This window comes from Erpetoichthys calabaricus, chromosome 3 (assembly GCF_900747795.2).
Source record: "Erpetoichthys calabaricus chromosome 3, fErpCal1.3, whole genome shotgun sequence".
NCBI lineage: Eukaryota > Metazoa > Chordata > Cladistia > Polypteriformes > Polypteridae > Erpetoichthys > Erpetoichthys calabaricus.
In genome coordinates, this window is record NC_041396.2 from 90,367,454 (window position 1) to 90,390,291 (window position 22,838).

The 22,838-nt window shown below is 38.9% G+C and overlaps 1 protein-coding gene across 1 annotated transcript in view; it reads left to right on the top strand.

Moving 5' to 3' along the window:
• strip1 (striatin interacting protein 1) overlaps positions 1–16,775 on the top strand; it is a 43,880-nt gene extending 27,105 nt beyond the window's left edge. Inside the window, exons 11-21 of the mRNA XM_028797107.2 lie at positions 1,868–1,933; positions 2,462–2,525; positions 2,667–2,738; positions 4,770–4,844; positions 4,942–5,039; positions 8,121–8,247; positions 8,523–8,623; positions 9,407–9,473; positions 11,798–11,902; positions 12,277–12,481; positions 16,460–16,775. Coding sequence (XP_028652940.1) covers positions 1,868–1,933; positions 2,462–2,525; positions 2,667–2,738; positions 4,770–4,844; positions 4,942–5,039; positions 8,121–8,247; positions 8,523–8,623; positions 9,407–9,473; positions 11,798–11,902; positions 12,277–12,481; positions 16,460–16,707 — 1,228 coding nt within the window. The 3' untranslated portion in view covers positions 16,708–16,775. The remainder of the gene's footprint in view (positions 1–1,867; positions 1,934–2,461; positions 2,526–2,666; positions 2,739–4,769; positions 4,845–4,941; positions 5,040–8,120; positions 8,248–8,522; positions 8,624–9,406; positions 9,474–11,797; positions 11,903–12,276; positions 12,482–16,459) is intronic.
• The last annotated feature ends 6,063 nt before the right edge of the window (positions 16,776–22,838 follow it).

Here is a 22,838-nt window from a genome sequence, read left to right on the forward strand (position 1 = left end):
TCTTGAAGTTAGATTTCAAAGAGTCTACAGATGGAGCGTCATGACTAGTTCTGGGGAGAGAAGGTTCTGAAAGGTAAGGATCTCAATGTCAAATGAGTGCTCACCCAGAGTTGAAAACATGCTAGCCCTTTTGCGCTTTGAGAAGGCAAACATCAGATGGTCTTGGCTGTCTGGCAGGTCCTTAAGGTAGTGATGGAAGGTGCTCTGTGCTTTTGAAATTAACAACTTAGTACCTCAGAAGAAAAGTTTTGAACATAATCCATATAGGCAGTTGATATACATGAGCCAAATGGGGGAAATGAGCTTAATACATTTGGTCTTGTTAGAAATCTTGCAGCAGCATTTTTCAACTTGTCATATTTGATTGGTATTTTGAGTTTGGAGACCATTACAAAGAGAACTACAATAATGCAGTCGAGGGTCTTTAGATAATATATCTGCATTAGAGGAGGTGAGAAAGGGCCTGACTCTGGTGGTATTCTGTAAGTGGTAACATATGTCTTGATGATTACAAGCATGTGGTTTTTAAAACTCACAGAGCCTTCTAGAATGACTTACAAGACTACTGGAAAAGGGTGAAGGCTAAAGTTTTTAGAAACTGAAGTCCAATGTGAAGTTACCCTTTTTTGGAATTGTACCTGGAGATCCTACAAGAAGTAGTTTTGTTTTGCTTGTATTTATGTCTTGGACATTCTTGAACATCCATACACATATGTTGTTCTGGCAGGTGGTGAGGTTATCTTTCATAATGTAGCCAGGATAGATCTTCACAAAGATTTATGTATCGTCAGTATATGAGGCGATGGGTAGATATTGAAACCAGCCACGGAAGCATGTAGAATGCTGAATTCTTAATAATATACTTCATAAGATGTTGTAATAAAGAATCATTTGCAAAGAAAGCAGTGAGATTGAGAAGGTATGTAGAAAACGATTCAGCATCAACAGTAAAGAGAAAACACTGTGTAGTTTCCAGCATTATTATGAAGAAACACTTGCATCCCCATCCAGGACTGCTTCTTGCCTTGCACTCAGTCCTGCTGGAATAGGCACTGGTTCCCAACAACTCTGCATTTGCTAAACAGATTGGAATGTGGATGGAATGTATGCTGCACTGAAGCAAAACAAATTAAAATTTATGTCTTACATGGAATAGCACCTACTAGCTGCAGATGTTGCAGAGTCCTGCTGAATTATATTCTGTAATATTACTCAAATCCTTGTTCAATTCTGGGAATTAAATGCTTTTGGTCATCGTTGCTAAGGTTTCCATTTTCCATATATATATATATATATATATATATATATATATATATATATTTTTTTATGTGTCCAGGTTTGACTCCTACCTTGAATTCGATGCTACCTGGGCAAGGTGTTTCTGCTACTCAGGATTGGATATGGATTAAACTTGTCTGATAATGGGCCAAAGAACAGATAACATTTTCTGCATATAAAAAAAAAATTTGAAATAGATTTCTAGCTAGAAATGATTTCTGCAGTATGTGATGAGGTACTCTGTTTTTGTGCGCTTATGATCCGAGAAAGAGTAACTCCCCAATCCATAACCCTGGTGTTTAACTAGTCCTAGTTAGCAGCTGTTTTAAATCACCTTTGAATAGCTTTCAATCATCTTTATAACATTATCCGTCACTAATTTCAGGAGCTATGCCCTTCCATGTTTATGAATGCAATGTTCATAAGTCTGGCAGGATTTGGGGGAATACAGTGCCCAATGACCACAGTGTGCATCTGTTGTGAGTACCAGGAATAGATAAACAAAATTTGGAATCTATATGATTCAAATGGGAAATATTTTATTTGCAAGCTTGCCATCAAATTAATGTTTTTTTTCTTTATTTTACAGAGAGAAAGACATTGAAAACTTCCTTGAAACCAGTAGAAGCAAATTTATTGGCTACACATTAGGAAAGTAAGCACCAGTCATTTTAAAACAACCTGAGTTGAATTACACTCTATATTCAGGCCTTAATATTTCAGAATTTTTTGTTGGAGTGATATTTATAGTACAGTACTTGCTGTTTAAAACACTGTGGATGTTCTTCTTAGTCATGTACTGGAAATAATCATCAGCACTTGCTTAAGGGTGAAGTTTTAAAATCTCTTTGGACTGATTCTTATTAAGAGGGTTTAGATGCAACATAAAATTAAATATTGATGTACAGATTGTTTTTCCCTGCTTTGCTTTCCTCCACCAGAGGACCTGCTATGAATCTTCTGGTTTACATCATTGGAAGTAATAATATGTGGACCTCTTTTGTATCAGTGTCACATACTGAATCTGCAACTCTCATCTTGCTAGCTGTCTACTCACTGTACTTAACTGCCCATAATAAACAGTTGAGTAGTGTCCATCTGCCTCCCAGTCGTCTTCAAATAAATTCTGTAATTTAAAAGGTTATATGGTTCTCACTTGCTGTTGTCTCTTCCTTTGTTCCAGAGATACAGACACTGTAGTTGGATTGCCAAGGCCAATTCATGAAAGCATCAAAACCCTCAAACAAGTATGCCTTCTGTAACCAGATATATAGTAGTATGTGTGTATGTGTGGCAGAGGTGGTTGTTTTGTTATAATTCTTGGGTACATTTCTGTTAAGTTCCATGGTATTATTTTTTCTGTTATTCATTAATTTCCTTATTTATAGCACAAATACATCTCAATCTCTGAGATCCAGATCCAGAAAGAAGAAGAATATCAGAAGACACCACTATCCGGGGTAAGAATTGCTAATATTGTAATGTACTGTTCTTGTGTTTTGACTTTCCTGGTAATCTTTAAAATGAGGAAAAAGAAAGTGGTTGACTAGTCTGTGCCCTGGACGAAGAATTAATGCCTGCCTACAGCCTTCACTGGTATTTCAGCTGCTTTGTTACATCCTATGCACAAGCACTTATAAGCTCTGCTTAGAGGATACATGGTGGTGTAGTATGCAGTGTTGAGTATAAGGTACAATGAGCCAGTCAGTCACTTGAAGAAAATTCACATCAGAACTGTACGCTTTACAGAAAATTTTGTGAAATTCTACTGTTTCACAACTAGTGAAATTGCGCCTTTGACATAAGAAATGTTCCTGTCTGCGAACATTTCCATGTGCTATTTCCACATGTGCCTGCCTGTCATGTAGTGTTTAAATAAAGTTCTCTAGTGAAGCTGTGAAATGTATGTTGTTGTTGATCTGGTAGTACAATGCCCACTTTGCCAATCATGATGACAGTCTTGTCAGTTACAATTCCAAAGACTTGTTGAAGACAGAATTGAATCTTAGTCCAATTTGCCATGGTGCTGGGAGCTTCCATCTCTTCAGCAATCAAGAATGAGAAAAGGGTAGTTGCCAGGTAGCCACAAAAATTAGACTTCCTGTGCAGTGCTTTTTCCTGCTGAGAAAATTTCAGTTATGTGCATTTTTGTGCCTATTCATGTGAAAAATATGTAGCCTTCCACATTTTAAAAAAATGTGCTACACTTTTCAGCGGTAATGTGAAGATGAACAAGAAAATATAATTGATTTGATCTATTGCGCTGCAGATTACCTGCATTAGGCTGATGTTGGCAAAATTTAGGTAAATACAGAAGTGTAAAATGAGGCCAAAGACCAAAAGTCCTTACTTTTGAGTCGGTTAGGGGACATCTTGCACCCCAAACCCAGTCCCTTTTTTATTTTTCAGAATACCTTCTGAGTCTTCTTCCTCTTCACCACAAAAGAAAACAACGTGTCACAATACAGTTATTCTTCTTTTTCCTTTTCTACTCCACTTGAGTGTTGTCTTACTCCACATCCAACTTCACCTCACCTGGGTGAAGAGAAGGTGACACTTCCTTTAAAGATCCGGGAGTTAGCACATTACAGAAACACTTCTTTGTCAGATGGATGAGGACATGGGCACCTTCCAAGATCTCCCCCAGTGGTCCTAAAAGTTCCCAATAGAGCAGCCCACTGCAACTACACTTCACGTGCAGCCCTGCTGAAATCCACACGTGAGCAGCATAGAATGTATGCTGCCATCTAGTGCACTGCCATCCAATGATTCACTGGCCTTCCATCTGGGAAAGGTATAATTAACCACCCTACAGGGACGCTAGTCTGTATAAATCCTTCTCTACAATCTTCACCACAAAACAAACTTTAAAAAGCACAAACAACTTCTTTTTAGTGAGTGTTGCAGTTGTGAAATCAAGTTTGCTTATCACCAGGTATAAGTCTGGGAAGGATATGATTAAAGTGTTCAACACACTTTTCAGGCCTCATCTAGAACACTGTGTTCACTTTTGGTTACCACTTTTACAAACTGAACCAAACTTAACTAAAGGTAGTCCAGAGAAAAGAAGCTTAGGAATTTGGCATACGAGCTATTAGTAGATATGAAAGGAGTATCCATTCAGTTACAATGATTAAGAGGCACTGATAAAAGTGATTAAATTATAAATTAATTAAATTATGAGCTTATATACCAGTTTTTAGCTGTTATTTTAATTATTTCTTTGAAAACATTATGGGGACAAAGATAGAAGCTGCTTAAGAGTAAACTTCATACAAATGTTAGGAATTAGGTATACACAGAGAAATCCAAAAAACACTTGGCTTAAGTTACCAAGTAATGTATTTGAAAGTACGTACATTTGTATTTTGTGAATAAGAATAGACTAAGTAAGTAGGGCAGAATGACCCACTTTTGTCAAAATGTTTCTTATGTTGCCTCATATTTTTGAAAGATAAATGAGGGCTGTCGTGTTGCTGTTTGAATTTTAGGGAGAAGAGGATATTGAGCTGAGCCCTGCTGAGCTTCTATATCAAGGCATGTTACCCAGCTTGCCACAGTATATGGTGAGTTGCTAAACTGATATATACAGCACACTGATCATATCCTACTGGCCTAGAAAGGATTCAAAGATGGTATTTCTACCTTTTTCCTCCATTGCAGATTGCACTTCTCAAAATCCTCCTGGCTGCTGCACCCACGTCAAAAGCCAAAACTGATTCCATCAATATTCTTGCAGATGTTTTGCCAGAGGAAATGCCGTAAGTATGCAGACATCAGTCTGTGTGTGTGAAAGAGACTTTTCTTTGGTGTAATAACCATTTAGTTTACAGATGGGTATGGGGTATAGATGGGTATACTGTAGTTCTTATGTGCATATAAATACATCTTCTTTGCTTATTTAATTTTCTAGAATTTTCCATTAATACAGTTTAAATGTATGTAATATAATAAGTTGTTTAATATTTTCCACTTTGCTGTTATATGTATTTAATAACTGCTGAAGTTAAAACTTCGTATTTTATTCAAGCTGTAATATTAATGTTCATACTGCTTATTTTTAATATTATATTAACTTGTGAATGTTCAGTTATTGTACGTTGTGTGCAACACAAACCAGTGAGATCTGTTAATGTATTCCAAAAAGACACGTGAAGCAGTTCATTTCATCCTCAATCCCACTTCATCCAATTTAAGGTTGTGGGTTGCCCAGCAGCACTGGGCACAAAAAGAGAACTGCAGGCCCCACTCACTCCCACACACACAGGCCAATACTGAGACGCCAGATAACCTTTACCTGGATGACTTTGGGGATGTGAGAGGAAAATCCATGCACACAAGTGAAGGATGTGCAAATTCCATATGGACAAGGACCAGTCATCTGCACCTAGGATGCTTGGTTCATCTGGCAGTAGTACTAACCACTGAGCTGCTATAATTTAATTTTGAAGAAGTCAGTGCAATTGATTTAATCAAAAAGCCAGGAAATTGTTTTTTGTGCACTGCTCAAAAAAAATTAAGGGAACACTTAAATCACACATTGGATCTCAATGAACAAAATATTAAAGTAGAAAATATTTACTGAGTAATACTGTGTAATTCATTGGGAACAAAATGATGTAACAACAGTCAATGTAATCTAAAATCACCAAACCATTGAGGGATGGATTCAACATCACACCAAAAATCAAAGTCAAAGATTGAAATCACAGGCTGATCCAACTTGCTTGAATTACATCACAGCAACTCATAATGTGACTCAGTAGTGTGTATGAACCCCAAGTGTCTGTATGTACTCCCGACAACATCTGGACATGCTCCTGATGAGACAGCGGATGGGGCTCTGGGGAATCTCCTCCCAGACCTATATCTGAGCATCAGTGAGCTCCTGGACAGTCTGTGGCGCTACTTGGCAATATTGGATGCACCGATTCATAACGTCCCACAGGTTCTTGATTGGATTCAGGTCTGAGGAATGTGTGGGCATGTCAATGGCATCAATCCCTTCACCATCCAGAAACTGCCTACACACTCTGGCCGCATAGCACTTGGCATTGTCCTGCACTAGGAGGAACCCAGGGCCCTCTGCACCAGCGTAAGGTCTGACATTGACTATGAGGATTTCATCCCGGGACCTAACAGCAGTCAGGGTACAGTTGCCTAGCAATTGGAGGTCTATACGACCTTCCAAGGTATGCCTCCACAAACCATCACTGACCCACCGCCAAGCTGGTCATGCTGGGTGATGTTGCAGACTGCATAACAATCACCGTGGTGTCTCCAGACTCCTTCATGTTTGTCACATGTGCTCAGTGTTAACCTGCACTCATCTGTGAAGATAACAAGGTGCCAATGGCGGAGCTGCCAATTGTGTGTGCAATTGCCAGTCAAGCTGCACGATGGTATGCTGTGAGCACAGGTCCAAGTAGAGGATGTAGAGCCTGCATTGCCATCCTCATGGAGTCTGTTTCTGACAGTTTGGTCAGAAACAGGCACACCAGTAGCCAGCTGGAAGTAATTTTGTAGGGCTCTGGCAGTGCACCACCTGTTCCTCCTTGCACAAAGAAACATATGCCGATTCTGCTGCTGGGAGAGCTTCTACGGCCCAGTCTAGCTCTCATTGTGTAGTGACCCATCTGCTGGTATCTCCTCCATGCTCTTGCAACTGTGCTGGGAGAAGCAGCAAACCTTCTTGAGAAGGCACGTATGGAATTGCCTGTGGCCACCACCTTGCAAAACCATTCCCCTTTTGGGGGTGTCTTGTTGCCTCTCCAGTATACCTCTTGTCACTTTCATTTGCACCAAAGCAGATGAAGTTGATTCACAATCGCTTATGCTTCCTAACTGAACAGACTGATATCCCTGAAGCTTAACTGACTTGGTGTTAGACCGTGATGATTAAGTGTTTCTTTAATTTTTTTTGAGCAGTGTAGTACTGGAAACCTTTACAAAAGACAAAAACTTTGCATTGAACACAAAGCAAAGGTGCAAGCTCATCAGCATAGTGTTCTAGTATAGAGATTATTGAGAAAATTATATTATCTGGGCCAACTGCTTTATGATCATCACAATTGCAATACATAGTTGGAAAGGATTAGTGTAAAACATTTATAAGAGTAATCATCAAGTCCTAAAAACGTGTTAAAGAAATTACACAACTGTAGCAATTTTGACTAACATACTTTATATATATTTTTATTATCAAATTTTTGTTAATATATTTTTATTATCAAATTTTTGTTAAGATTAACATAACATTAGTTTTAACTTATAATAACAACGACCCAGTGTCTGGCACCCTTCACCTCACTTCTCATCCCCATATATAACTCTAAACCCACCCTGCAAAGTTCTAAATGACAATACAAGGAAAACTTGTGTGGAGTGAAAATCACGGAGTGCCACTGAGTCAACCAGTGGCAAAGAGATAGAAACCTAAGGATAAGGGCTGTGGCAATGACCAAGAGACTTCCGTATACTATCTAGCTATGTCATTTCTGACCATTTGTCAGTGCAGGGACCACAGTCCTCATTGATCTTCACTGCTGAGAGTTCCAAAAGGGTCACGTTAAAAAGGAGGGCTTCCAAAGACAAAGAGTAAGAACAGTTGTTCCATTGGCAAATAACTATTCCTGGGTAACAGAAAGGTCTAGAAGTTACAGAAGTATGAGAAAGGAGAGGGAAGACTCAATTATCAAGGAAACAAAATGACCACCAAAATATACTAAATACATTTTTATGCTTTTATTTGTTTCTAAATAAAATTCTAAATTCAAAATTGTGTTTGCGTATTTACATAATACTAATTTATGCTGTAAGGATTTCTTCATTTTTGTCTCTAGCACAACCGTGCTGCAGAGCATGAAACTTGGGGTAGATGTGAACAGACACAAGGAGATCATTGTAAAAGCAATTTCGGCCATTCTGCTGCTGCTCCTGAAACATTTCAAGTTAAACCATGTCTATCAGGTAAACCTATTTAAATCAGCCTAGCACATTGTGTGTGAAGTACACAACTGTTTTGTCAAATATTTGCTGTACTTAAATGACATTCACTCTTGTAAATAGTAATATTTTTGAGCGGATGTCTATGTAATACTTTGCACTATCCTACTGTTTTTGAAGTCTCACATATTCTGATTTATTTAAGTGCTTATCTCAATGTTCTTTATGTATTAAAATATGTTGCCATCCTGCTTCTTGTACTGAAATTGTTTCTCTGTCACAATTGCCTTTTTTATTAGTTTGAATACATGGCCCAGCATTTGGTGTTTGCAAACTGCATCCCTTTGATCCTGAAGTTTTTCAACCAGAACATCATGTCCTATATCACTGCAAAAAACAGGTAAGCACAGTTAACATGATTAGAATAAAACACACATTTTGTTACTTTTCATTATAACTTAGGGCAATGAATAATTTTGAAATAATAAGAGTAGAAATTTAGATGGTTTTAAATATCATCCCTAATGACACTGTAGCATAATTACAGTCTCCTTTATAGCTGTACAGAATATGGCTTCTCTATAGTCAAAGAATGTGAGGGATTGTAGGAGTGGCTTTTTTCAGATATTACCGTCTAGTTGTCTTTATCTGTGCATCAACATTAAATGTCAATAACGACTCTTGGTGATGACAACATTTACTCGACCCATTTGGTACATTTACTTGTCCCAATGGCAAATAACTTTTCTTGGGTAACAGAAAGGTCTAGAAGTTAGAGAAGTATGAGAAAGGAGAGCCATTGTGTGTTTTGGTTGACTGTTCTACTGTAATGGATGAATTGCAGTAGAGTGGCAAAATGCATAGAAGCATTCATGACTGATTTTTGTAGCATGATCTTTTTTGTATCCACTAGATGGCAGCAGAACACTGTCCCAAGTGCTGTTTGGGCTTAACACTGTACATACTAGCAATACAGTGTAACCTGACAGACACTCTGGCTTAACCATATTTACATTGAATTCCATGCCTGAGAGACACTTTGAGTTAATGCCAAGGAGGTTAAACACTAGTTATGTTTGATTATGAGAAAGCTTTATTTTTTGTACTGTCTTTCATGAGGAAAAGAACATGGTTATTGCTTGTATTGTATGGTTTCATGTTGCATATCTTTTTTTTGTTTCAGTATATCAGTTTTGGATTTCCCTTCTTGTGTCATCCATGAACTACCTGAGCTGACAGCAGAAAGTCTGGTAAGAGTCTAAATAACTGAACAACTGAGACTGAGAGTTTTTTATTTCCTCTTTTGGCAGTATGAAAACTATGTAATGAACGACTGTGATTTTTAACTTGAATAAATCAGTCTTCACATTGTTTATACTGTCTTCTAAATAAAAAGAAGTTCATAATATAACCTCCTTCTTTAAAAAAAGAAAGGACACTGCTTTGGTATTACCAGACTTCATTTTTTGAGACCTCTAGTTGTATAAAGGGTGGTCATTTCCTACTTTTTAAATTTCATTCTTTGCATTTTATTTCATGGTGACTAACCACTCCAGTCCATGGAACCCCTGAGAGGGGACACTGTGTAATTTTTTGTTTCTGGCATTTAGTCTAGTGCCCGCCAGATACTGTTATTTCAAGCACATCAGATACTTTCTGTAGAGCACCAGATACGACTGCATGTGCCTATACACCAAAGATTTTATGACTCTCCTTGCCATTACTTTGTATAACTATTAAACTGAAAGGTGTCTTTTCTTTATTACATCACTGCAAACATGATTAACATGTCTGATTAGCCAATGAATTTCATTAGTGTACCCAGGTTTGGCAACGCATGTATCACTTGCAATTTAAGAAACTGTCACCGTATGGGTTATCACTCCACTGTTAAATATCACAGTTGGTTTGGACATGTGCAGAGGGGAGATGCTGGGTATATTGGGAAAGGATGTTAAAGATAGAGCTGCCAGGAAAGAGGAAGAGAGGAAAGCCTAAAAGAAGGTTTATGGATGTGGTTAGAGAGGACATGCAGGTGATGGGTGTGACAGAGTAAGATGCAGAGGACAGAAAGATATGGAAGATGATGATCCGCTGTGGCAACCCCTAACGGGAGCAACCGAAAGAAGAAGAAGAAGAATTCTGTACAGTGCAGTGAGTGACCCAGTGTGCCGAGCTTGCCAATGGATTTGACTAGAATATTCAAGTTTAACCTGGAAAAAATAATCTCATTTTAACAATGGCATCTCTCTTGTCACAAAACAGTGACAATTAAAGTGCCCTGATGTAATTTAACTCTTTAAAGTGCATGCTAAATACTACAGTTCATTGGAATAGATAAGCAAGTGTGCCAAGTTGGCCAGAGATGTTATACTTGGTTGTACCCACATGAGATTGGGCAAAATTCACATGCAATCAAAAAATGGAGTATGAATAGCCCTCACAAGCTGTGTGAATAACAAGCTGGCAGCGAGTTAATAAGTACCTGCAAATCGTTTGCTAACAAATTTAATTAACCTTTTACTACACAGTTGAGAAGTGATCATTGCTACTGCTTTGTGGATCCAATGACTTAGGTTTTACAGTATACCTCTGTAAAGTGAGCTATCCAATTTTATTGAGTGTATTCTGTTAACTGGAAATGATATGTAGATGCACGCAATAGTATCTGATATTCAGGAAGTATATGGTGCACACAGGATAGTATTTATTGCCAAATTAATTCCCAGAAAAAATGACTCTGTGTCCACTCTGGGGCTCCTTACCAGTAACTTAGAATTCAGTGCTTAATGGAAATAAAAATCATGACGGGAATTGTTGAGCACAACTGTGGATTTCATTCAGAGGATCTCCTAATGCTGATGATACCCCCCACCTCAGGGCCTTAAGTACTGGGTGGTTTGGGCCCATCCGTATGGTTGAGGTCGCTAGACTGATTATAATGCTTTGCTGTGGCCAGGCCGCACGGGTGGATAAGATACACCAGGAAATGCTGAAAGCACTGGAGATTGTTGAGATTTTGGGCAAACATTCCTTTTCAATGTTTAGTGGAAGTTAGGGTCAGTGCCTTAGGACTGTTGGACTAGGGTGGTGGTCATCACAGACTCATTACATTGAGTATAACTCCTTTGGACCATAATTTTGGGATGATAGTAGAACTATAACATTGATCTTTAAAGATAACACTCATCATTTAGATTGTTTTTACTCTGAAACAGAATTTAACTGAAGTAGTCAGATTTAAAATAATGGAAGTTGTCCAGCTGAATGTCGAGAATTTTCTAATGTAATGCAGCATTTGTAGTTGCGTAATCAGAAGTGTTTTTGAATTCAGTTAGTTGTTTATTTTTCTGATAGAGTTGTTTGTTCAGTCTGCACCACTGACTCAGTTTTTTAGAAGAACAAATTATTTTATCTGTGAAGGCTCCAATTGTATACATAAATACAAGGCTGTGTAATTATACTACTGTATTTATGAATCAGTTTACAAAAAATGAACTGTGAAAAGAATAATGAGTAAACATTCTTGTGGTCTTTTCCACTGGCAGCTGTCACCATAATGTTTCATTTTTAGGAAGCAGGGGACAACAACCAATTCTGCTGGAGGAATCTTTTTTCCTGCATCAATCTGCTGCGGATACTGAACAAGCTTACAAAATGGAAGCATTCAAGAACTATGGTAAGGAAACTCTTTCTTTCTGCCTTAAATCCAAGAGATTTAGCTGTCAAATTGCAGGGAAATAATAATGCACTGCATGTCCTACTCTCTGTAAAAAGTTCACTAGTAGTTAATAATAATAATAATTCTTTGCATTTATATAGCGGTTTTCTCACTACTCAAAGTGCTCAGCAATTGCAGGTTAAGGGCCTTGCTGAAGTGCCCAACAGAGCAGAGTCCCTTTTGGCATTTACGGGATTCGAACCGGCAACCTTCCGATTGCCAGTGCATATCCCTAGCCTCAATCCCTAGTTCTCAATTTAGTATGTTATTATGTAGCTTTGTTGGGAAACAACTTTCTACTAAAATGTCTGTGCTACTCTGTTTTCTAAAAGATGCTTGTGGTTTTTAAATCCGCACCCATCCTGAAGCGGGCACTCAAAGTGAAGCAGGCCATGATGCAACTTTATGTCTTGAAGTTACTAAAGGTGCAAACTAAATATCTTGGCCGCCAGTGGCGGAAGAGCAACATGAAAACCATGTCTGCAATCTACCAGAAAGTGCGCCATCGCCTAAATGATGATTGGGCCTACGGCAATGGTGAGTAAGAGAAGACCTTATTGGTAATTTTTGCTTTCCTGCATGCTGAACAAGCATGTTGTGCTGCTAATTACATGGCCTTTTAATGTAACTACCTCACCACCGTCTTGCTCTAATGCTAGCCAAGTTAATTACATTACACAACAGTCACTCCACAGTCATGGATGTATAATTTATCAACTATTATCATTGCTAGCTCTGTATCATGTTGCTGTAGTAAGTGACATGTCTGATTATTAGGTATGTGGAGAATTTTTATTGGTGAGTAGTTATGACTTCAGGAAATGTTTTACGATGCACAGTAGTACAATTTAGTGATGTGAGGGATTAAGACATTGTGTATCTGGATATTCTGTCCACACCCAGGATACCACCAACAAGGCCACAGTGCACAAGAATGATAAGTTTAATGTAAATTGTCCAAAAAGGAGATTTGAATACAGGGAGAAACACAAAGTACTAAATGAAAAAAATATCATGTCTCATTGTCTAAAGCTGTCCAAACCTCAATAACATATTCAAGCATTCTCTTTTCCACTTTCCGTAACTCACAAAATCAAAATCTCTGTTGCTCTCACTAGCTGAGTGTTTGTCCCAGCTCATCTCCTCACTTCACACTCAATAAGACTTAGAAGGTCAGGGCTGACTTACCTGATCGCAAAAAATTTCCACCCTTATGGGTAGCACTACACCAGGATAAAACTCTTCTTGCCGCACTCCTGAGTCCCATAATTTTTCATTTTGCCTGTCATCCTCACCCCAAATAATTTTTTTTTGTGGTTTCATCCTCTCTTTGACTTGACTGCTGGGTCATTTTTCTTGTATCCTGGAATGGAATTGGGTTAGAGAGCCACTTTCTCTAATTTGTATCAGTGCCTTTGTCAACTTCCATTTCTTCCTAGCAATCTTCCAGCATTGGCATGGCAGCATAGTCATTACAAGCTTATTCCAGTTCAGGGTCATGGAGACCAGAACCTCTCCTGGTCAAGGCATCATGTGCAAGGACAAAACCAACCATGGATGGAAATCAAACAGACACACGCACACAGAGTTTACCTAACATTTACATTTATTTGCTTAGTAGATGTTTTGATCCAAAGCAACTTACAAAAGAGGTCAACATAACCAAGTAACATCAGTCTGGATTCTGTTTGGGAACAAGTTTTACAGGACAAGGGTACAAAATTGATTTCCGCAAGGGAATTGCTCAAAGTAACGTATAAGTTAGTTGCAATTCTCAGATTTATAAAACCTAACTGCCTTCACTTAGAAATGCACCAAACAAGAGAGTCTTCAAAAATATTGAGGGATTCAGAGTTTCAAATGGAGGTGGGCAGCTTGTTCTATGTGGGAACAAAACACCATTCAGCAGCAGATCTGAGTAGGCAAGAAGGAGCATAGGACCTCACAAGTGTCTCAATATATAGAGGTACAGACCCACTGACTACTCTGTAGGCAGGCATTAAGGATTTGAACTTAATATGTGCCACTACAGGAAGCCAGTGTAGTGATCTGAAAAGATGAGTGACATGTGCCTGCCTCGGCTTATTGAACACCAGACATGCTGCTGCATTTTAAATCATCTATGGTGGCATGCTGACACTTGCTGGTGCTCCTGCCAGTAGATAGTTGCAGTAGTCCTGCTGTGACAAAGCCAGAGCCTGGACCAGGAGTTGTGCTGCATACTCTGTCAAATGCAGTCTGATATTGCAGTTATTGTACGGAGTAAATCTTCAAAAACAGGAGACAATAGCAACATGGTCCTTGAAGGGCAGCTCATCACCAGTCACCACCCCAAGGTTGCATAAAGAGCTACTATGTGGGAGGAAGGAAGAATACATGGGGAAAACAGCACACACACAGAGGACTTGCCTAGTATTTCCACCTACCATCCTGGAGCTGTTAATCAACAGCACTATTGCCTGCTATTGCTGTTTTAATGTTCTTTAGTTTTGTTAAAAATAGCATTTAGATTACTGGCCTGGCTTACTAAGTAGTCTGTGCCCTTATTCTTTAAGTCTGCTGATATTTAGTGGTCTGGTTTTCAGGTGGAAATTTTTTTTTTTTTTCTGAGAGAAATATGTCCTTTGCTGTCACTATCACACTTAATATTTTTGTTAAAAAATACACACGCTTAACTTGAAATAGAAATAAGGCAAAGATATGTGCATCGTGTAGGGTGACATTTCCTATTAAATTGAAATCTGATATATTGGCCCGTATTGTGGGAACACAACTGACATGTGTTATCAGCCTTCCAGATCTATATTTTAGGCTGTCACTTGTTTGCTTTCCTTCTTCAATTTTGTAGTTCTTGGCCCGGGAGGGTTTTACACTTGCCATTTTTAATTCATTGCAAGATGCAAAATACAATTTTATATAGACATAAATAAACATCTAGTTTATTTGGAAGTTGGAATTTCTTTAGAGCTTGTAGTTTAGTTAATTGTGTCAAGATGGTCTGGTTATGGTGTCAGTATTATTGAATGTCATGTTATGGTATTTCCTAAAGGGCATACAGTAATCCCTCCTCCATCGCGGGGGTTGCGTTCCAGAGCCACCCGCGAAATAAGAAAATCCGCGAAGTAGAAACCATATGTTTATATGGTTATTTTTATATTGTCATGCTTGGGTCACAGATTTGCGCAGAAACACAGGAGGTTGTAGAGAGACAGGAACGTTATTCAAACACTGCAAACAAACATTTGTCTCTTTTTCAAAAGTTTAAACTGTGCTCCATGACAAGGCAGAGGTGACAGTTCCGTCTCACAATTAAAAGAATGCAAACATATCTTCCTCTTCAAAGGAGTGCGCATCAGGAGCAGATGTCAGAGAGATAGAGAAGAGCAAACAAATCAATAGGGCTGTTTGGCTTTTAAGTATGCGAAGCACCGCGGCACAAAGCTGTTGAAGGTGACAGCTCACACCCCCTCCGTCAGGAGCAGAGAGAGATAGAGAGAGACAGAGTTTGTTTTTCAATCAAAAATCAATACGTGCCCTTCGAGCTTTTAAGTATGCGAAGCACCGTGCAGCATGTCATTTCAGGAAGCAGCTGCACAAAAGATAGCAACATGAAGATAATCTTTCAGCATTTTTAGACGAGCGTCCGTATCGTCTAGGTGTGCGAACAGCCCCCCTGCTCAATCCCCCTACGTCAGGATCAGAGAAAGTCAGCGCAAGAGAGAGAGAAAAGTAAGCTGGGTAGCTTCTCAGCCATCTGCCAATAGCGTCCCTTGTATGAAATCAACGGGGCAAACCAACTGAGGAAGCATGTACCAGAATTTAAAAGACCCATTGTCCGCAGAAATCCGCGAACCAGCAAAAAATCCGCGATATATATTTAAATATGCTTACATATAAAATCCACGATGGAGTGAAGCCGCAAAAGTCGAAGCGCGATATAGCGAGGGATCACTGTATATGATGTGATATAAGGGTGACAGAAGGGAGCAGTAATTAAGCACCCTGTTGTATGTATGGAGTTTGCATATTCTCTCTGTCTCTGCATGAGTTTTCCTCTCCAATTCTGAAAGTCATGCAGGTTAGGTTAATTGGGGTCTCTAAAGTTGCCCAGTACGCATGTGGGCCCTTAAATGTACTGATGCCCTGTTCAGAGCTGTTTCCTCTCTTACTCCCAGGAGAGATTGTTGTTTCCTTAGATGCTGTATTGGGTTAATAATGCTTGAGAATGTTGTATCGGACATGCATATCTGGATATTTAACTCTTGTGCCATGTCTGTTCTGAAACAATGAAGTGTCTTAAGTATTCATCAAAGTCAGATATGGTTATTTGGGTTCAATGAAGACTAAATGTAATGATTTTTCCAAATATTTGGGAATTCCAGCTCCTGCCCTAGGAGATACCCAGTGTTGTCTTATTTTTTGTTAGATTTAAACATAACAATTTCTTAATATACAGTGTATGTGGCTACTTTCTCAAAGTTATAATTCTACTTTACTAAACTGTTGTGTTTGTAGATCTGGATGCTCGTCCTTGGGATTTCCAGGCTGAAGAATGTGCTCTGCGAGCCAATATTGAGCGTTTCAACAGCCGCCGCTATGATAAGACTCAGAGCAATCCAGACTTCCTGCCTGTGGACAACTGCCTACAGAGTGTTCTGGGACAGAGAGTAGAACTTCCAGAGGATTTCCAGATGAACTATGACCTCTGGCTTGAGCGGGAAGTTTTCTCCAAGCCCATTTCCTGGGAGGAACTTCTGCACTGATGCTTCAGTATCAGGGAACATTTGAGTAAAAACACTAAAGGATGGAAGTTTTCTGTACAAAGACAAAACATTTAAGCGAAACACAGAGAAGTTGACTGCCTGTTAGGTATTCTGATTGAAACCTTCCAATGCTCACCTAACAGTTGCCTTGTTTCCTTACTTGCTTTTAATTGAAATATTTATAGAATTTTATAAGTTAAAATGGGGGGGTGAGGGAAGACTGATCTCCTGTTGACCAGGTGGAAGCATTCTTGATCATGTTTCTTTTACAGGTTGCTATTGGGCTAACTTACCCATTGATTAAAATCTGTGAAGTGTGATAGAGTAGCATCCCAAATATCTCGTAACGGCTAATCATTGTAAAATGAAGTCCTTCTCATCGAAATGGAGCTCTCCATCATTTACAAGAAAAGGTAAATAAAGTACCAAATAGTGCAAAAATACTGTTTCTTTCAAGTTGCAGAGTCATTTTGAAACAAAGCATTTTTAATATTGATCATTTTACAAACTGTATAAGTATAATTTTAGAGCAGAATTTGGGTTTCCACAACATTTCAATATGCTCTTTTAAATGACCACCTCTTTAATTAAGAATATGAATGATAATGTTTTGCAGCAAAAACATTTTAAATGTGAGACTGTGTTTTATGTTCATTTAGAAGCAATCTATGAAATGTGGTTAAAACTCTTGGAACTCCTTCTTGTCTTGTAAGAGTGCTGGTTTCTATCAGTGTGTTCACTTCCTTGAATGTCTGTGGTAAACAAAATATTGCTATTAATCGATTATAACCCATATTGTTAACTACACAACAACAGACGCTTACTTGACAGTGCTGCAAAGGTGCCCTTAAAATGGGTGCGCCTGGCTCACTGTATTGTGAAACGTACAGCATACAAACAGAACGCGTCATTTTAAATGTGCGTCGACATGAGTGACACTAAATATCAGCCAGCTTTCTGCCCATCTCTGTGGACTATGATATGTTCTGAGGTGTCCCAAGTTATATAGTCATTATTTTTAATTGATGTCCAGGGCTGCATCTTATTATTTTGACAGAACTGATTTGGTTTACCATCAACTTAACCATCAGTTTTGTCTCCTTTTTTTTTTTTTTTTTTTTTTTGCAGCTTAACAGGTAATATTTGTCTAGCAGGTCTTTATAATGTTGGAGGCACAGTGTATCATCTGATCTTAGTCTTTCAGATTTATTACAATGGTGCTTTTTCTCTCACTCTCCCCTCTTCCCTATTTAAAACCCTGGATGACTTTAGGGTAAGTTGATGGTTAAAATGCATATGCAAGCAAGAAACAATTCACACAAGATACATCTCCTGAACAGATTAGTTGTTTGGGTCACTACTATTCAGTGCCATCTGGGGAGATGCCATACAGAGCGGCATTTATTGGAGAACGTGTTACATTCAGATTTTAGCTGCTTCTCTTTTACATACTCACACAACTTGTTTTATATTCTTGTAATTTTATTCAGTTAACCCAATTTTAATGGTGCTGGTTTAAGTTAAAATAAATGCTTATACATTATGTGGCATTATGAGAAACAAATTCAGCAATTCACACTGTTGACAGGTGGCACTGTTTAGCAACGTCCATTGGGACCATTGAAGATAGTGGCAAAAAGATTTCATTGTAATTTTTTAGGGAAAAAAAGTTATGTATTGCAGCTTACTTTTTTATTATTCATTGGACTTTTGTATATCTGTATACTGTATTTAATAAATGTAATCTGTTAATTTAAATGTTTTTGTAGTCTTGATGGGACACTTTCCTTGATTTTTTTTTAAAGTACTGCAATTTGCCTGTTCAAACTTCTGGGGGAATCTAACTAGTTTTCTTCCTTCAAAGTCGCACATTTGTGAGCATGTACATAAACAATTGGTGAAGGCAGCATGTATGACAAGTCAGAGTACATACAAAATAAAACAAAAGTATTCACGAATGTGTTAAAATGTTTAAGAAATATAAAACGACTACAATGCCCTCCATAATGTTTGGGACAAATACACATTTATCTTTGATTTACTCCTCTGCTCCACAGTTTAAAGTTCCAAATCAAACAATTCAGATGTGATTAAAGTGTACATTGCAGACTTTAAATTAAAGATATTTGCATACATTTCAGTCACACCATCTAGAAATTACAACACATTTTCTACGTGGTCACCCGTTTCAGGGCACCATAATGACTGGGACAATTGACATCACAGGTGTTTGTGGCTACTTGGATATGTTTCAGTGGTTTTCTTTTATATATATTTTTATTGATTTTAATTTGAACTGGATAACATTCCATACATTAAAGACAAATTTAACAAATCAAAAACAAAATTCAAACCCCACATAATGCTGCAGAATTCTGGAAGTAGGCCTTGTGGACAGACAAGACAAAAATGAACGTGCATCAGAGTGGTGTCAGGAGCAAAGTGTGGAGACAAAAAGGATCTGCCTAAGATCTAAAGCATACCACCTCATCTGGTAAACATGTAGATAGGATTGTTATGGCCTGGGCCTGAATGGCTGCCACAGCTACTGGCACACTTATTGTCATTGATGGTGTAACTGCTGACAACAGTCGACACTAAATTCTGAGGAGTATAGAAACATCTGCTTAAGTTCCAGCAAATACCTCTAACCTCCTTAGATGGTGCTTCATCCTACAATGATATATTGAACCCAAACATGCTGCTAAGGCAACACAGGAGTTTTTCAAAGCTAAAAAAAGTAAAATTCTTGAATGGCCAAGCCAGTCACACGATTTAAATCCAATTGAGCATGCCTTCCATATGCTGAAGAGAAAACATAAGGAGGCAAGCCTCCAAAACAAGCAGGAGCTGAAGATGGCAACATTAGAGGCCTGGCAGAGCAACACCAGAGAAGGAAGATACTCAGCACCTGGTGATGTCTATTAATTCCAGACTTCAGGCAGTCATTGCATGCAAGGGACGTGCAACAAAGTACTAAATATAACTGTTTTGATATATCTGCCATTTCTATACCTCTAACATTATGGTGCCCTGAAATGGAGGGAACACATAAGAAAAAGTGTTGTCATTTCTACATGCTGTGAATAAAAACTATGCCAATTCCCTTAAATGAAACTCTGCACTGTGCACTTTAGTCACGTCTGAATTGTTTGATTTGTGATTTTATACTGTGCAACAGAGAGGTAAATCAAGAAAAAAAAAAGTCTTTTATCCCCAACATTATGGAGGACACTGTAAGTGTGAAATCTTAAAAGTCTGCTTATTAATGATGTCCTTTAAAGGATAATTTCGGTATTTCTGAAGCCAAAGTTATTTCTTCACAAAGATGATGCTTGTGCATTTACCACACAAAATTGTGATCCAAAGTCGAATGTTTTCAATAACTTTTAAAAAAAACATCTTGCCCACACTGGCATATACATTAGAAATTATGGGGGTATGAGTACTGACGTAAAACCAAAGCTTTAAAACTTACCAAATACTTACACTTTGAAACAGCCAAGGTTTCAATTTTATTAATATCCCTGTCAAATTTTATGTGGCATCCTTGTGATAACGAAAGGAAACTAGAAATATTATTTCATCACAGATTATTTTTCTTGAGGTAAGAATACATTCCCTTTTTGCTGGTCTGCTCACAGCAGAGTGGAGTTGTGACAACCCAACAAGGACTACTCTTCAATTCTGTTTTTTCAACAGTTATGTTCTGTTGTAGGTAGTAATAACAGAGACATGCACGCTCATATCATAATTATTTTTTTCTGAGTGACCATTATTTCCTGTGGCAGCATAGTGAAAAGAGCACATAAGAGTTTTATTGTACTTTGTACAAATAATGATCAGTCGGTAAATACTTGGGAACAATATGCAAAACTGATGCAGACCCTGACACTATGAGACAGGAATGTCAGTTGAGGGACGAAAAAAGCTATCTTATAGTGAATCAAGCAATCGTAAGTGTGCCTTCTTCAGTTATTATTGTTTAGTTGTCTACAGAATAGTGGCACAGTTCACATCAGGGCATCAACATTCAGTTTTAATAACAGCACTTGGTGACGACTTTTCTGTGGTGATCTTCGTGTAGTCAATGGAGACTCTGATTAGGGCGCTCGAGAGACTGAGTGAGGAGTCTGAGTGTCTGGGCTTGCAAGTGTCCTTGATAAAAACCAAGATCCAGGCCTTTAATGAGCTCTTGGGCAAAGCCATCAGTAGTGTATCTGTCTGCAGAGAGAGTGTCGATCGCATCGAGAGGTTTACTTACCTGGGCAGTGACATTCATGTCTCTGGTGACTCTTCCTATGAAGTCAGTAGGCAGATTGGGAGAGCATGGGGGGGTCATGAGGTCACTCTAAGGGGGTGTGTTGTGCTCCCAGTAGCTCTGCAAAAAGACGAAGGTCCAAGTCTTTAGAGCCCTGGTGCTTCATGTCTTGCTAGATGGTTGAGAGACATGGACGCTATCCAGTGACCTGAGATGAAGACTGGACTCCTTTGGTACTGTGTCTCTTTGGGGAATCCTTGGGTACCGTTGGTTTGACTTTGTGTCGATCGAGCAGTTTCTCATAGAGTCCCGAATGAGGCACATTACCTGCATTGTGATGGAGTGGAAGTTACGGCACTACGACTATTTGGCGCGATTCTCCGAGAGTGATCCGGCTCACAGGATCCTCATTGTTGAGGACCCCAGCAGCTGGACCAGGCCAAGAGTTTCCCATGTAAAACACTTTAGTGCAGCAGATAGAGGGTCATTTCCAGGTTGGTGGGACCGGACTGTGTGTCTGCCAGGGAGGTTGCCAGCTGGGATTCTGAGGTGTTTTGTCATGTGGTGGGTGCAGCAGCGCTCTGTACCACTGCATGGTCCCCAGCCTGACCTGACCTGGTGATGACTTTACAAAGTGAATCTGTGCTCCTGAAAGATGCCACAACAGCAAATTGCAGTTTCCTTTTAAAATGGTGGAATCTCAACACTGATTTGCTTTTTTGCCTTCTTGAAACAACATGGATACGCTGTTTTGCAATATGTGTGCAATCTTAATAGGTGGACTAGTACCTTTTTGACTTGAAAAATGTACGTATTCGGTAAGTTTTAAGGCTTTTGTTTTCCATCTGTACTTGTAAATTCAAATGTAAAATGCCAGTGCAGGCAAGCTATTTTTTAAAATTTATAGAAAATGCTGGCCTTTGGAACATAATTTCACAATTTGTGAAAAAATAACTTAAGACTTGAAAAACACTAATCTTATCTTTTATCTAATCTTGGGTTGTTTCTTTGGCCCATTCATTAACTTCATATCATATGTGGACACCAGGGGGTGTACAGCTTCCCAAACAACCGACAAAACAGTCCCAGGACAACGGAGGCTTTACTCCAGTGGGGCAGCGCTTTCCCCTGCTCCCCACCTTATACAGCACAGTACTCACAGTCTTTCTCTTTCTTCCACCTCCATTCCTCCTGGCAAGCTTCATTCTCTTCCACCCAACTCTGGCTCATTAGCGTGACCTCGAATCACTCCCAGATGTGATGGAAGTTCAAGGTTGGGCTCTGCAGCTCCACCTGGTGGCCCCCACTGAACCAAGCAGGGCTGCACCAAACTCCAAATCCCAGCATGCCCTGCGGGAATCTGTGGAACCACAGCCGCCTAAGAGGGCTACCCTCTAGCATCCCAGGGTGCCTCACAGATGCTCTCTCCCCCGATCCTTCCATCCAGGTGGTGTCCCAGCCGGGTACTGTCTGTGGCCGCCTGTCACATGTGACAGACTTTACAGAAGATGCATCTTGGATAAAAAAAATCTGATTTTTTTCATACAATGAGAATTTGATGATTACCCTGCGCAAAAAAATGGAAGCTGATCATGAACTGCTGCACTTCCATGAGATAACCAGTTTTTGATGTTGAATATACAGTATACTTTATTAGTGTTAGAATTTTTTTGATTATATTACCATTATTTGACTAAAGTGTCCCGCATTATATGACGTGCTGGCTGGCAGCAATGTTAACCACTTTCTTCTCAATCACATTTGCTATTCTTTTATGTTGATTCATGTAGAACCATTGAGGTGTGGATTTTATAGAACTGTGAGCATTTCTTTTAATCCATACACTTAATGATGATATTAAAGGCCCATA